We start from the raw sequence: 17,312 nt of genomic DNA, 5'->3' as shown, positions 1-17,312 counted from the left end.
GTGGTTATTTTGCCTCAAAGCATCCCCGTCCAAACCCCCCCCCCCCCCTTTCATTTCATCCGTACAGCCTATTTTGAATACACGACTAATGCCATGGCTACATATTTACATCAGTATTAGGTCGATTTTTATAATTTATAATCTATCTCCCTCATCCTATTCCCAATACAACTTGGGTTTCTAGCTCCCCTCCAAGATGGCCGCTACAATTACCATCTTATACGATCCATTTAAACGTCAGTCCCCTCTCCGTTTCTGCTAAAACCGCACTATCGTCCAATCAAACGACACAAACACTACATGAAAGGCTTCAGGCTTCGCATCAAAACCTCACAGAACGGCAAAGCGAGAGCAGCGAGGCGTCCTACCGGAGACACCCGAGTGAACCATGACGTTTCTCTGGGTCGCGTAGTTAACATTTCACAAAGTAAGTACACTTATATCTGTTAGCAAATATTACCACATTAGAGAGGACATATCTACTTATGCAGTGCTGCACGCTATTTGTCTCTCATTAGATTTTTAAGAACTAGACGCGAGTTTATCCACCGACGCTACCAGAGAACGCCACCTAGGTCGAGCTCTAATTTATTGCAAAGTAAGTGCAATTGTATTCACGTTTGTGAAAAAATATTACCTACAGAGGAGACACGCACATTTACAAATGGATTTGCGCTACTGTCTCTTATTAGATTTCTACTACCGACTCCTATGCTCGCCCATTGAATCTACTGGAGCCACGCTCTCTCCGTTCCATTCCACTAATCACACCAAGACTTCCTAGTTTGAATTTGGACACATTTCTAAGTAAGTCGACTAGCACTAGCCATATTTAAATCTGACGCCCAACACCACCTAATGTGTTAGCCATAATCATCCACTTATATATTTTTCCTATTCATTTTTTTCTACCACCAGACCTCCATATTCCTTTTTCTTATCACATGACATTCTGAGAAACCGGATTCGTCTAAATCGTAAGTTACATCTATTTACTCAGGATACAGCATACTCACAAATCCCTAAGACCGGTTCTGAACTATTAATTTTATTCTTCTCCACTTAGATAATCGAAAGGGTCGTAGTCCACCTAAACTGATCGTTCATTAAACCACCCACCCCTTTTCATTTATCTTTGAAAAACTTCCTAACGAGACTATATATTCTGTCTACTAGAACTCAGGTTAGCTTTATCCTTCCTTTAATGTGACATACTGAGCATGCCGGTCCTCGCTTTTTCATTATACACATCTCCCTCTCTTTTGTTTAATCCAGACCTTATTTAGTAGCAAACACACCGAGGAACCGAGAACTTTTGTGATACACGAGTAAGACGCATGAGTCTGTTCCCCTCATTCCATCTTCCACTCGTAAGTCTTCATTTCTTCCAGGTTACTTGACCTAGTTTCAGGACATAGCCATATCTCTACTATCTTCTCTTCATTTTTCCTTGTTTTTCCAATCTTTCAGCACTAAAGTTTAGACACTTTTTAACCAATAGATCATTTAATCAAAAGTCACATTTGGTGATGGGATTAGATAAGGTGTACAGCATTTTTTAGTTCACAACTAGAAGATGTCCAATAAGATGTAATTGACTAGTGATTTTAATTGTTCTACCGTAGAAAATGTCACGATAGGAGATTCATTAAGATCTGTGTTTTTTGTTAACATCAATACGCAGCATACTCTTGACAGTTGTTCATATTTCACCTAGGTACCGGTGAAAACTTTGTATGGTCCCCTGATGAAGGCACATGCCGAAACGCGCGTAGGATTGTGGATACATCCTAAGGCCATAGCAACGCTCAACCCTTTGCCTAACAGTCCTTGAATAGTTGCTTGTCACATGTGTAACCTTTGTATTCATGTTTACATTGAGGAGAATTCCCATGTTATCTGTGTCAAATATTTCCACACATGTCAAACTATTTGAAGAACTGTGATCAATTTTTATATGAATAGCAAATTTAAAATATGCAATTGTAAATATTGATATATATTTTTTCTACAAATTTATAAAAATAAAATGATGTATAAAAAGCATTTAAGCTCTTACTAATTCTGGGTTCAAGAGTAACGCTGCTTCTGCTATCGAATCTATTTTCCTAAATCTATGTTTCTTCGCATTCAGTTCTTTCTTACCCTGATTTAGGAAAAACAATTAGGGGTAACCCTCTGTTCTTCACACATACACCTGAGAACACGCCCAGAGTCACAGACATCTCTCTTTACCTCTCCTCTATTAAAAAAATCTACAAACCCCTCATCTAATTTGGAACTTTTAGAAATGGATACTACACAGGCAGAACTGCTTAATTCACTTAAAACCCTTAAGGAAAATAAAGCCCCAGAGCCAGATGGTTTCACTGTTGAATTCTACTTGAATTTCGCCCAAATACTTTTCCCACGATTACATACTCTAATTTCCTCTTTCATTGACTCGGGTAATTCTTCAGGAACCTTTATAGGAGCCCTGATTTGTCTCATTCCAAGAGAAGGCAAAGATTTACGCTACTGTAAAAATGACAAGCCCATTTCCCTAGTAAATATAGATTAATTTTTTTTTTCCAAATCATTGGCTTTTCGAATTGAATCACATCTCCCTCACTTATTGGGTAATGGAACAGGCAGGTGTTGTCAAGGGGTGTTCTATTACTGATAACACTTGTTTATTTTTTGATATCATAGCCAAATCATCAAACTACACAGAGCCTCTTGCTGCTATTGCCTTAGATGCAGAAAAGGCTTTTGATAGAGTGTATTGGCCTTTCATTTTCCAGACATTGACTTAGTTTGGTTTTGGGCCAAAAATGAATTCCTTGATTTCGTTGCTTTACTCAAACCCTAAAGCTGCGATCTTTGCTAATGGGCTCACATCTTCTTATTTTACTCTTCATAGAGAGGTGAGGCAAGGTTGTCTCCTTTCCTTTTTAACTTAGCCCTAAAACCCTTCTTATCCAAATTAAGACAAAACCAATCTATTATTGGTTTCATTTCAAATACTCAACACCTCAAACTAGCATCTTATGCAGATGATATACTTATGTTCCTTTCTCAGCCTCACCTCACCCTCCAGGCTTTCTTAAAAGAGGTCCACTCATATACAGCAGTTTCTGGCTATAGATTAAACAATGAGAAATGTGGAATATTGCCCGTACCCAAATATACTTTTAACCCCTTCAGCGCGGCGCGGATTTCCGCGCTGTGCTGAAGGTTCTGTGCGCGGGCGGGGCCATGACGGAGCGGTTCCGTCATGCGCACAGCGCAACCGACGCGCATGACGGAACCGCTCCATCATGCGCATCGAAGGGGTTAAAGACGACCTTTCGACCTCTAGTTTTACTTGGAGTCCACAACATATTAAATATCTGGGTCTATGGTTCACTTCTTCTAATAAATTGTCAATTTCCCTAAACTTTGACAAATGTATAGAGAATCTTACAACTAGATGGCACCCTTTATATCTTTCTTGGTGGAGTCGTTTAGACACCATCAAAATGATGTTAACTCGTATTGTCCTTTATATTATCTCTAATATCCCTATGCCTATACCAGCAAAATTATTTCATAAGATTAACTCCATCCTTATATCCTTTTTATGGCAGAGCAAAAAACCTAGAATGTCACTACAAAAATTATCTTGCCCAAAATCGGAAGGTGGTGTCAACTTCCCTCATTTCCCTAAATATCACAGGGCCTTTCTTTTAAGGCATTTATCCAAATGGGTGGCTGACTCGTCTTTAGAATCTCCATTATGGTTGGATCTCGAGAGATCTTTACTATCCCCTTTTTCTTTCCAGGAGTATCTATCCTTCACACGAAAACCGCAAAAACTATCCACGCCAATTATCAATCATTCATCTAAAATTCTAAATTCTCTCCTCCACACCGTCCCTTATGACGCGGACACCTTCTTCACTTCCACCATATGGCATAATAAGTTCATATGCATCAAGAACAAACCTATGTACTGGAAAACATGGAGAGACAAAGGCATAATATGGGTCTATCAATTGTTTGATAATTATACTTTTCTTACATTTTCACATGCATGTTCTCTTTCAGTTGCCTTCCTCATTTCAACACAAATTTACAATTCTACGCACTACAATATTAGACTCATACTCATTTTAAATCCCTAGTTTCTCCACCTTCGTTACCAGATTCTACATGGTACAACTTACTTCAAAGTACTCCAAAGGCCTCTAACATTTATTCTCGCTTATCACAATCCTCCATTGAGAGAGACAAAACAAAAATGGAGCTTTCCTGGGAACTCGACCCTAATACACAATGGCCTATTTCCTTATGGAACAAGATTTGGTTGAAAATTAGAAAGTCATCCAGAGCGGCAAACTCTTTTTTTCATTTATAATAGACTTCTCCTAACACCAATTTCCTTACACAAAATGCATGTTGAAACCCCTAGCACTTGCTGGTCGTGCTCCCTGAGGCAAGCTGATTTAAAGCATCTACTATTCACTTGTCCACATGTATTTCACTTCTGGAAACAAGTCTGGTCATAAATCAACACCATATTTCGTGCTGAAGTTCCCCTTTCACCTACCAACATCTTTCTAGGTAGCCTTTCCACAGGATGGAATACAAAGAAAACACAATTACAAATCACTGACTTATTGTTAGCCGCTGCTTTTCAACAGATTACAAAGAATTGGAAGGATGCATTCAAACTCTCATATTTAGCTTGGTGGTACTCTGTTTGCCATAATCATCGATTGGATACAACACTTGTATTTCCCATGTCTCTTGCCAAGAAGCATTTGCGATTATGGTCTCCCTTCACGCAATTTTTAGATGAAAGCGCAAAAAAAATCTTTTGCTCCTAATCCCTATGTACAAGAAGTTACAAAACACCCTTGACTTTGTTATATTATGTCCATTATTATTTGCTATATTTTTTTTTACTATACTTGCTCTATGCTTATTAATGCTTTAAATGTCGCCTTCTTATTTTCAGCCAAAAGTATGATCTGCTGTAGTCAGCGCATAGGTATTATTAAAATGTTCTCTCTCTGTGTAATTTTTGATGTTTGGAATACATGAAGTATTGTTGTTTATCCATATGTGTTCAATAAACTTACCTTTTTGAAATGAAACTAAAAAAAGGTATTCTATTGTCAGCAAGGTACACAATCTAAATTTGATATAAAGAGTGAGTTTTTGTTCAGGGTAAATATAGACCATATATAGCATGTTGGCGGGACCGTAACTATTGCTAAAATAGTGCCCCTATAAACTCCCAGGTCTAATCGGGTAACGTTTCCTCTCCTGCCTGGACTTAAAGTAGCACTCCTTGACAAGTTTTACAGTGTCCCACCTTACACTAGAATTAAAAGAGTTTTAGACACTGAAAAATAACTAGGACATGTAATGATGCGAAATGATTTAAACGGGCACATTATGATTAGAGCTAAATGCACTATGTTTCTTTTCAGCAAACACATACATTAACTGGGAACAATAAGACATGAACTACATTACCTAGAGAAAAAGGAATCTGGTATCCACATTAATGTTTGTCTTGAGGTACTGAACCTGCAGGCAGAAACAAAGAAACAACTGTAAGTACAGTGTTTTCTAATAATCAAAAACAGTCACTCGTACAATAATGCAAATTCTCATACTGCAAGGACAACGCTTTGTAATAATCAAAGGCCGAATCATTCATACAAAAATGCTATGCTCTGTCACAATACTACCAGACACGAGATGCTGTCTCCTCAACATCTGGGATTTGAAGAGGGTTGTTCAGGACTGGGTAACTTTACGCATGACAGTGGCAAAGCGGAAAATTGCTCAACGCTGGGGATCCAGGCTTAGCCCTACTCTCAATCAATGGTGCAAAGATATGGACATGACGATGATGGCGGAGAAGTCAGTGTATATCCACCGAGGGTGTCCTAAAAAGTGGGGGAGGGTCTGGGGAGGTTGGAACGTCTATCGGGGAAACATCTGCGAGCCCCCCCCCCATCGGAAGAGTCAGAGTCTGACGCAAGTGAATGAACACACCCTGCTGAGGGTTCTTTGGTGAGTCCACTCTGGGGAACTACCTGGGCGCCTGGGATAGAATTGATGGGTCTATAAGTAGGAAACGTGAGAACGAATGTCTATGCAATGCTGGATATATATGTCTGCATACCATGTGAACCGAGCTGTCATTGAAACACGAAATGTTCAATAAAAATTGTTTAAAAAAAAAAAAAAAAATGCTATGCTCATACTTTAATACTGTAAGTACAGTGCTTTGTAGTAATCAAAGGAAGAGTCATTTGCACAATAATGCTAATCCTCATGTTGTAATTATGTAAGTACAGTGCTTTGTAATAATCAAAAGCAGTCACTCCTACAATAATGCAGATGCTCAATGTAATACTGTAAGTACAGTGCTTTGTAATGAACAAAAGCAGTTACTCGTACAATAATGCTAATAATGCTCATACTGTAATACTGTAAGTACAGTGATTTGCAAAAACCAAAGGCAGAGTAATTCGTACAATAATGTTAATGCTCTTACTGTAATACTGCAAGTACAGCTCTTTGTGATAATCAAAGGCAGTCATTCAAGCAATATTGATCAAGTTCATACTGAAATAACTAATTCTCCAGAAAGGACTCCTAGAAATGGGTGGCATGAAATTATTTGATAGGTGAGAGGATTTCCTTTCTAAGTGGCTCCGGGTTATGTGCTAATTAATGTGGAAAGTGCCAGGAGCAAGGCAGTAGAAGTCAGTTCTGCATTAGTGAGCCCCACGGTCCTGCATTGATGCTGCAGATGTTACCTGCTGGGGGGTAGGGGGGCATAAAAATTGGACAATACTTCATTAGCCACAGCACAACTGTGCCTTCAAAAAGCAGCAGATATAAGGCATTGAGGACTCCAGAGCACTCCTCACTACAGAAGAAAAAAACACTCGTTAGCGCATGGCAATGGTTTTACCCCCGGCTATTTTGCACGCTTTTGAGTTTCCCTATGGTAAATAAGGCGTAGATCCGGTGTTCCAGACCAGTATTGACACATGGTATATCAGCATAGCACGTTGAATACGGTTGTGGATACACAAATATCTCCAGGTAATACCTGGATAGATGAATGCGCATACCGTAGCTGGTAACATAATTTGCATAGTACTCAGAATTGTACAGAGGCACTCACAATAAGGTTGTAGGTCGGGTCACATTTTTCTGGTACTTCATGCAAGAACCACCATGAGGAAGGTATGTGCTTAGCTAGAGTTTGAGGTTACAATTGGAGGGTATACCTGTGGATCACAGGCCAATCTTGGGAGCATGGCAAGAAGGCCCACTAGGAGGTGTATTTTGATTCACAACCAATACCAGTAAATAAGAAAATTAATTGCACCACGTCCCACTTCACTATGTTTGATTCCTATTATTCTCAGTAAATTGATAAATATGTATATATGTTTATACTGAATGGTGACACATACCACATAAGGTTAGTATGTTGCAGTAATATGGTGTTGATGATCTCACACAGTATTATATTTCTACACTTGGGGTGACCTATTTTGGTTTCCACTATGATAATATTTGCATGATACACACGCATTGCATGATTGTATGTTACACACTACAACCCAAAAAAAATCTTATTGTTGTTTTAGCCCTGAAGAAGTCATGGGAAACACCCTATAGAACTAAACACGTGTTGGCTGGGCTTTAAAAAAAGAAAATAAAGAACGAAAGAAAAAGAATTCAACATATGTTGTTCAAATTTTTTGGTGTATGAACTGTTCACATGTAAAGAGATCATTTTTGTCTCAATTAAGGTCTCTATTAAGGAGGTTGGGTGAATCCTACTTCCCTTGGAGCACTACTGTAGAGATATTGGTCAGTCTTGTGAATAGAGAACGCCAATCGAGGAACCCGGGAAATCATCATCATTTTGTACGTAAACCACCATGGGAGTTTAACTGTGATTATTCCCTATTTGGATTTTTTACAAGCAGGGATCTCTCCAGAATTGCCAATCGACTCCTCTCTGATCCTTAGGTAAGTGCATCAGAAAAAACACTATAGACTGATTGCATGAGGTACCCCAATAAGGGTGAACTTCGTTCAGTCCACCCCTCACTGTACCATAATAATGTGCAAGACAATAGAACTCATATTGCACAGCCATTAATGCTGTACAGAAGTGACGGAACTGGCTGCGGAGGTGTCATACAAGTATTTATTAAATGGCAACCACAAACTTTTATGAAAAAGAAAATAGTAATGGAAAGGTAATAAGAGTATGCCAATCTCTAGCTACAATGTCCTGAGCAGATACTGAATTTGGGCTTCTGGAAATGAGAGGCTAGTCACATACCTGTATATTTTCATTTGTGTTCAGTGGTTAAAATAAATCAAGCCTCGCTCACCAGGTCGTTTTATCGCCAGATGGCTTAGCTTATACAGACCCTGCTTATTTGCCATCATACCTCTATAATTAATTAAGCAAGGTATCACAGTATTAGATATTCTGACCCTACATTCCATGACCACAGACTGGGGAAGAGAGAAAGATCTCAGCATAGTATCATTCCTCCCTTTGGTTACCAAAATCTCAGGAGTAGAGAGAGGGTGAAGCCATAAATACCCTTTGGCCTTCGACCCTGATGTTACAAGTTACATCAAACACCCTTTAAATCCAGTGATATCACAGAAAATGGCAGTGCATCACCTTTAACCCGGATCGCTTTACAAGAGGTGTCATTCAAGAATTGGATAAGGAAATTCTGCTGACAGTGTACAAGTAACACATAACCACAAAATTGCACTTTAGACTATACAGACATGCACAACTTCAAATAACTACCCAAATACCAACGCATTTGTTGTCACACGTAGGGATTAGTATTGCTACATATAGTATCAAGGTACATATGCACTATCACAAATGTGATGATGAATCTGTCATATAGTGCTCTTCCATGCTCAGTATACTTGGCACATTGGCCAAATGTCTAAAGCTAAATAATTAATAGCGGTTTAAGCACAATGTCCCTGCTATAGTAAAGGAAGCTACTTTAAAATATTTTTGAGCGCTCGTTTACCACAAGTTGTCGCATGGTACTGCAAATAGAGAACGTGACACAGGAGAGAACGTGCAGTGATCAACGATCTCTCAGGTGCATGCCCATCCTCAGGGATTTGAAGGCAAAGGGGTAGGTAGGTCATAACACAAACACTTAGTCAACAATAGAAAGAAACAACTGGTAGATCGCTCTGTGTGTGTACAGTGACGCCGGAAGTGCTCAACCATGTTGTGTGATGACAGTAAGGAAGTGTGTTTTGTCACAAAGAAGGATCTGGATTGGACAATGAAATCGTAATAAGTAAGGCATGCAGTCACATGCTGAGCGACAGGTAGCCAGTATGGGCTGCTTTTATGTCATCAGAACACAGAATACAAAAATAATGAACTGAACAAATATTGTGTATCAAAATATTGTGAACATAAGTATATACAATTAAGAACATATTTACTAATCTTAACTCCACATACGTACCCTGACACTATGGGGTCTATTACGATGGCGGGCAGACTTTGTCCGCCCGCCATCGTGTCGGCAAATGGGACCGCCCGCTATGTGTGCGGCGGTCCTGCAAATCCAATTAGGATGCGCCCGCCACACTGGCGGGCGCATCCCGCATTTTTAACATTGCGGCGGGCGGTGCTTTCAGCAGCCCCCGCCGCAATGTTAACTATGCATTTGTATGCACAAAGTGGCAGGCACCGTGCGGTGCCTGCCACGTTGTGCCTGCAGATGTATGGTACCCCCCCATGTCCACCCCCCACCCCCCTCCAACACCATGGGGGCCCGCAACGGGCCCCCACATACAGACTCCGCATGCCTTTCCATGGTGGCAACGCCGCCATGGAAAGGCACTTCACTGCCTGCATCTTGATATGGATGGCAGTGTCTTGCAGACACCGCCACTATATCAATCCCCTTTTCTGCCTTGTCTCCTGTTAGACCGGCGGAAATCCGGCGGACAGTCTTTCCGTCCGCCGGGGTCGTCCCCCCCTGCCATGCTAATATGGCGGGGGGGGGGGAAATGGGAGGCCATTATAATAGACTGCTATGTATGTCGTCAAAAAAGACATGTGGAGTTAAGTATAATAAACCTATCCTTACTTATATACACTTATTTTCTTGATATTTTGGTAATTAATATTCTGGTCACAATTTTTTTTGTATTTAGATATTTAAAAATTCAAAATTCTGATTTTGATATTTAAAATCAATATTCTGGCTGAAAAGTACAGACACTCATTACCAGTGACCCTCCATCTCTACAGTTCATTTCACACCCTGACTCTGAAATTACCATTACCGTGGAGCCTGGGAGGGGCAAGATTAAGAGGAATTTCAGGTTTTTGGGGAATAATATAGAGGAATCAGACTTTCCATGCCCATTCATGGTTACCCTTTGTATTTTAACCAGACACTTCTCCTGCTTGCAGTAGATCCAATCTGTGGGTGAGCTACCATGAAGATGCGGTGTTTAGTATAAACCTAGAACTCCAATGGGGTCAGTAACTCCTGCTGAATATGACATAACGTATATTTGTAAAGCGCAGGTCCACCCAAGGGTATTTTGGCACTGAATAACAGATGTTTACTGTAACCCAACTCAATGTTACTCATTTCATTGACCTCAGAAGGATGAAAGGCTGAGTGGACCCACCAGAAGGTTAACCTGTGACCATGAGGTCAAACACAGGCCCCTACAGTGGATGTATTAGTCCACTAAGCCACCAGACGCATCATACATGGAATATGACTTATCTTAAAATGCCTAACCATTCTGTTAGTCCCTAAATGTCACAAGTGTAACACAAGAAAGGTACAACCTGCACATTTTACAGGATGAGCAGAAATACCAACTACTCAAGAGTTTTGCTAGTGCAGTTTCTTCAAGGTTCCACTAATAGGAGTATGCACAGGCAAAACTGTGCGGTGTTGGAAATATGCGCCATCAATTGGTTTCGAAAGTTATTTTTACACGTTATGCCCCACTATGTAGGCGGAAGTTTGAATCTGTCCCGATTATAAGCACAAACAGTATTTGTACCGAGGTGTTCTGCCGTTCATTATAACTGCTCTGCTCAGAATGCGATAGAAATGACTGGCAGGCCTGCAAAAATGACATATTTCATACATGATCCAGGAAACCACAGCTGCTCAAGAAAGACAATGTCACTTAACAACAAGTGTGGGAACAAACATGCAAATGGGGTCCCATAATTCCTCCTAATAGTTCATTAAACTTCCACCAGTCAATAAATATACCCGCAGGGGAAACATAAAAAGAAACCCTTTCCAACACAAGGAAGTCACAGGTTAACCACAATCATAAATATGGCTTGTGGTTTTGAGACTACTGTACCATTATGGGGAAATATGTCCTCAGTCGGTGTATATACAGTTAGTAAACAGATAAGAGTCAGACACTGTCTCTATCACTCAGTATTTCTATTTTGAAACAGTTTACAACTGCAACATTAGCCTCGTTTTCTCAGTTTTTAAAGTAGGGAATGTGGGGGGCTTACATGAATACGCCGATATGCTACTAGTTTCGAAATGAAATACCTAAACCTAGCATATTAATAACCACAACAGCTAGTGCTTCATCCTGAAATTGCAATACAAAGTCAAGTCAAACACTACAGACATGCTTTATGCGTTATGCATTAGATTTGCAGCTGTGATACATTAACCTCTGGAAACAAAGTGGTTCTTTAGTTGAGGGTCAGTCTTGCCGTCAATTATAAAACCACATTAGACTATAATGTGTTTTTTTTTTAGCTCAGTCTGCAACAAAGTGTACTAAAATTTGTTTGGGCCACAAAGAAAGTCCATACCTGGTTTGGAATGCAGCAGTGAAACGTGACTCAAGTGTAGACAGGGATGCCTCGTGGTAGCTGGGCCCACCAACTTGAAATATGGGATTGTGGGTAATTTTACAGTAAAATAAAAAGGAAGTGTTTTAAAAGGAAGTCGGAGACAACAAGAAAATTATTAGGCTTGTGTGGTAGAATTCTTTCAGTCTTTGGCTAGTGCATAGTATAAATCTGGCACCTGCACCCCCATCACTTCAGAACATTCCTAGACCTGTGATGACTATCTGAAGGAGAACCCTGCTGCAGGAAGAAGAGAACTTAGACAATGTCTCCAGGACTCCTGAAGCCAGAGACTGGAACTGTTCTCCCAGGGTGGAGTGGTTGGCCTCCTATTTACTTTTTTCAGGTAAACAAAACACAAACAGATCCTCCAGGAGACCTCATTGGAGAGAGACCTGGTGCCCAGAAGCCTGTCCTAAGAAGCTAGGGGCTAAACGGCTGACAAGAAGAAGCTTTCCGAGCAGCTGGAGACTAAGCCGGAAGATAAAATCTTCGACCGGGACAACCCGCTTGGCATGTCCAAACTTCACTTCATTGCGGTTGACCTTGAATTTGTGCCTAGGTCCTAGTTCAATGCAAACTGTTGTTTTACCATAGTCCTTGCCTGTTGCCTTAAAACATAAAAAAAAACTGTAAAAAAAGTCCATATCCCTTTAACAATTAGATGATCATAGTGTCTATTTGCTCATTAAAATGTGCTCTATTTTTGTAAATTGATTTGGGAACTTTTTTGTGTTGTGTTCTTCTCTTTGGAATTGTCGGTACTGCGTGTACTTGGCATGTACTTCTCTGGAGAGTGCCTGCTGCTTGAGCCAAAGCTACCAGGGGCTGAGCAACAATTTTCTCTCAACTGTATTTTTGACTTAAGCGGAGTCGTTTTATTGTGTTGGTAGCGGTGCCCCCTCTCCCAAACTAACAAGACAATTTCTGACAAACATCATGTCCAAGAACAGTGCGTTTCCTGAGACAGACTGAAAGGATTAATGAGAAAAACCTAGTTTTAATACATCATTGTGTGTGTCCTCTTTGCATTAATGGTATTAATACATTTTATCATGTGTTTTTTGTCTGCCAGGTTTTATGAGCACACCAGAAAAGTATTTTAGGACTTCTATTTTTAAAGTTCAATATTGAATCTTCAAAGGCAGCCTTAACTTTAAGCAGTCTCCTTTACATTAATTAGTCTGTTATTGTGTGTTTTTGTATTAGCATAAATACTTAATTTGCATTTGGTTCTGAATTATTAACTAATGTTTTGTAGGTCCCAGCAGAGGAACAAAACAGTGTAATTTGAGTAGCAATAAATGAGAATTGACTAGGGAGAAAAAAGAAATTAAGTTTGCATGCTTTGAAAAACTTGCTAACGATCAGAGAAGGCAACTGTTTTATTATTATTATGATACAGAGTTTATATAGCGCGAACTTGACCCGATGGTACGGGTATCAGAGCGCTTTACATAGCAACAGTTGCGTTACAGGAGGACATATTATGTGTGTTAGGCACGGGGAGATTAAGTGATTTGCCCAGAATCACCGGATGTTCAGCGTCATTGCCGAGACTCGAACCCAGTTCCCCAGATTCGAGGTCGACTGCCCTAGCCGTTAGGCCAACTCCTCTCCATCTCCATAAACCCTATAGTTTTAGGACGGGACAAGTTCCCTTGCACACTAGGAAATCATTTTGCCTGAAAAACATGTCAATTGATGAAAAAAAGTTAGGGGCTAGCTCCGGACTGACAGACAAAGAAGCGGTCAGAAAACAACTGATGCCAGCATGCTTGAGTTTTATGTTAGGCAGTTAGATTATCTCTAAAACACTTTCAATGGAAAGGTTATCTTCGTCTAGCAATGGCTCCTGCACTATATCTGGGAGTTAAACAGAGCCCCAGCACCCCACTGGATTTCCTCCCGGAAGCTGTGTGCATTCGTATCTATGTGTTTATGTTCCATTCAAGCTAAAGTGACAAAGTTTGCAAGCCCTCGACTTTGCATCAACACTGCGACATTGTCTGTTCACTCACTACGGCTGTAACTAGTGTGTTTGCTCTCCTCCTCCACAACTTCCAATCACTGCTTGCATTACTGTGTACAGGATATAACCGCTCCTGCCTCCCCTACATTCCTAATTTTCCTCACGCACCTGGAGAATGACTCCCTTATATCCAGGGCTTTAAATGGGAAAACATAAGTGCAGGTACTCATTAAAATAGAGATGTGGGAAGTGGGTGGGGCTAGGGGCGGGGCTAAGGGCAAGTTATGAGCATACATAATGACTTCTGTACCAGTTGCAGCACATAAGTACCAGCCCTTTTTTTAGTCACGGAGAGTACCGGTACCCTGACTGATGGCATTGCAGCCTCTCTGCAAAAAGGCTACTTCAGGGCTCGGGGCGATTTGCGAGATCCGGAAGCAGAGCGGCACCTGTCCTGCGTTGGAAGAGATACCTAACCCGAGAATGCTGTGCCATCAATCAGGGTACCGGTACTCCCCCTGACTAAAAAAAAGTGCCGGTACTGGCGGCTAGAAAATTTGGAAGTGCCGGTACTCAGTACCGGTGAGTACCGGCCCATTTAAAGCATTACTTATATCTCATCTATTCATTCCTCTTACTATCGTCTTCATGATACATTTTCTTCTTCTGATAATTCGAGACAAGTGCTCTGAGCTGAGCCCTATACAGCGACTGATCAGTCCAATGTATGAATGCGGGAGAACACTGCCAAAAGAAAGTTGCTACATTGGTCCGCCTTCTATTTTTATTTCCATTTTTAACTATACAATTGTCATGATCAGCTTTATTAGAGTCAATCTTGATTTGTGGTTCTATTCCCAGGTTACTGTAGCTCCTTAGATCACTGACTGGAATGGAATTGGGACATCACAGTGAACCGTTACCAAGACGTGAATATCATCTGATAAATGTAAACATCTACATTTTACTTGTGGAGCTTAGACGTGGACTCATTCTTACCATCCCAATTAAAGTAGGCATGCACTTTTTACTGCCGCACAAGTAGATTTTCACTCTAACAAGTTCCACCTTTGACTGGAAATATCCATAGGACCTCATTCCAATTATCCTATAATTTGGAATGGTGGATGATGAGTTTTGAAAACCAGTACAGGTATCTAAATAAGCATGTCTTTGAGAAACTCAGATCTCAAGTTGAGAGCAAATCTCAAGTGCCCACTATTTAGAAACCTGTTGAAAAACGTCCTGGTCAAACAAGCATGTGTCATCTAAGAGTGGTGGGTTTATTTCCAGGAGATGCCTTCTGAACCCGCCTGATAACAAGCCGTAGTCCAGGCCTGAGCTTACATTTCTTGAACTACGCACATTTATGTGGAACCTTGTAAGTCTTGGTTACATTATATTTGCAGGTCTACAAATTCAGAGTCTCAATGTGAGCCTCTGTGTTTTTTGCAATTAAACTGTGGATATGTGCTCTTAGTTTAAAAAAATTAAAGCCTTTGCAGCAGAATTAAAAAAGAAAACAGACTGTGGTGTACCAGGAATGCACTGGTACTGCCAAATGAGTTCTGAACAACATTAGCAAAGAAAAGCCCCAGTATGTTAGAAAGAACGACATACAGAAAACAAGATTCCTTTCTGCTTACATAAACTGAACCACTGATACTCAAAAAATGTTTGAAGCTGTACTATCACTTTCTGCAATCTTAAACATACACTGGAGTTTGTTCTGGCTTTTAGACTCGCAGACGTTGTTCTCTGTATCTTTTTGTAAGCCTTCAGTGCATTTCTGTGGAGACACGACATATAATTCCCAATGCCAGAGTTTTATATGAATATCGTGGAAACAGAAGACCAGTACCTGCACAGCGGTTGTGCAACACCGTCATATTTCCCGTGGCTCTAGGTGAGCCCTGGATTGTTTCTTTACATTATGGCAAGTTTGTTGAGTTTGTACCCAAAGTTACCCGTTTGGTGAACTCTGAGCGGTGAGACCCCAGTGAACTACACACACCGTTTCCCTAATAGTAGATACAAATTGCAAACCCTGCTGGAGGGAGCGGGTTCATAGGTTCTGGGGTGGGGGATTTGTCGTTCAAGAATATTTTGATTATTAATAATGATAATGTTTGTCAACATTGGTGGGAAGCCATCCCAGACGTCACCCTTTGAAAATATTAGCATTTACAACATTCAATATTCATTCAAAAACATTACTTGTATGCCTAATTTAGGTTGACCTGTACATGTTTTCAAAATTTGTTGTAATTAAAGAATGGAGTCTGCAACATGGAGGATGAGTGCTGCAACAAAGAATAACCCCTTCCACCACTACTTCCTTCGGCTCTTCCCTTCTCTACAGTAGTTTGGAGAAAATCCACCACATAGCTTCCAGCCAGAGATGCTAATGAAGGGTTAATCTAGAGCCCTTAAACAGGATCCCCACCAAAACCTTCTCTGAGGAGGGAAAACCAACTCTGTCTGATTGGCTAATCTCTTAATTCTTTAAAGAAGCATCTGTAATGACTGGACATTGTCTTGCTGACAAATGTCCTCCTTTGTGTAAACGGAAGCTGTACTATTGATCTGAGAACATGTATTGAAATTTGATCTGTGTGGACCCCTTGTTGCTGGTCTGTGTCCAAATGTAGAGCTGGAGTACGGCTCACTTACTTCCTGGCTGGAGCAAACCCACAATCCAGGAGAAACTCTGCTTGCCTGCACTACCCTTGTTCAGTGTGGAAGCCTCAAGCCAGCACAAGGAGTCCTACACTTATGGAGAACTTTAACAAGACCGAAGCCCACTGTATTCCTCAGAAAGAGACAAAGATGGGCAGTTTTGAATTCAACTTATATGCCCAACAAGGTTCATGAACATCCACTGAACTCCTCTATCTCACACCAGCAATGTAGACAGCCTACTCTCAAGCACTACCCAGAACTGTAGCTGAGGTAATAGTGCCTAGGCTAGGCAAACACCCCCCTCTTTTTATCAGCTTTTACTATCACTCCAAATAGGAGGAGTACAATACACTTGTCCAATAACCTGTGCTCACCCCCTAGTAGCTTGGCACTGACAAGACCACCCCCGCAACACACGCTGTATGCCAAAAAAAGATCCACACCGTATGTATAAAACACTTGTCTTTGTAATAAACACACACACTGAAATCAAAACGAGATACACATTGTATATACACTCTACAGTTATATGCAATTGTCAAACTTCTCTATTGAAATAAAAAAGAAACACACATTGTATATATACTTTACAGTTGCATGCAATAGTAAAAGTTTCCTATTAGCAGAAAGGTTGAACAGTCACAGTTCTTTAACTACATCTCATGACTCAGCCCCTGAGTCTTCAACTACACCGGCCAACGATACACATTGACCCGGCTG

At 40.6% G+C, this 17,312-nt stretch overlaps 1 protein-coding gene across 1 annotated transcript in view; it reads right to left on the bottom strand.

Annotated features, from left to right (window-relative positions):
* The window catches only part of KCTD3 (potassium channel tetramerization domain containing 3), a 340,096-nt gene that overhangs the window by 274,526 nt on the left and 48,258 nt on the right, over positions 1 to 17,312 (bottom strand). Inside the window, exon 2 of the mRNA XM_085612922.1 lies at positions 5,506 to 5,559. Coding sequence (XP_085469048.1) covers positions 5,506 to 5,559 — 54 coding nt within the window. The remainder of the gene's footprint in view (positions 1 to 5,505; positions 5,560 to 17,312) is intronic.

The sequence above is a fragment of the Triturus cristatus genome, chromosome 6 (genome assembly GCF_964204655.1).
Source record: "Triturus cristatus chromosome 6, aTriCri1.1, whole genome shotgun sequence".
NCBI classification, from domain to species: domain Eukaryota; kingdom Metazoa; phylum Chordata; class Amphibia; order Caudata; family Salamandridae; genus Triturus; species Triturus cristatus.
The sequence above is the reverse complement of the archived record's forward strand: the minus strand, read 5'-3'. Positions and strand labels throughout refer to the sequence as shown.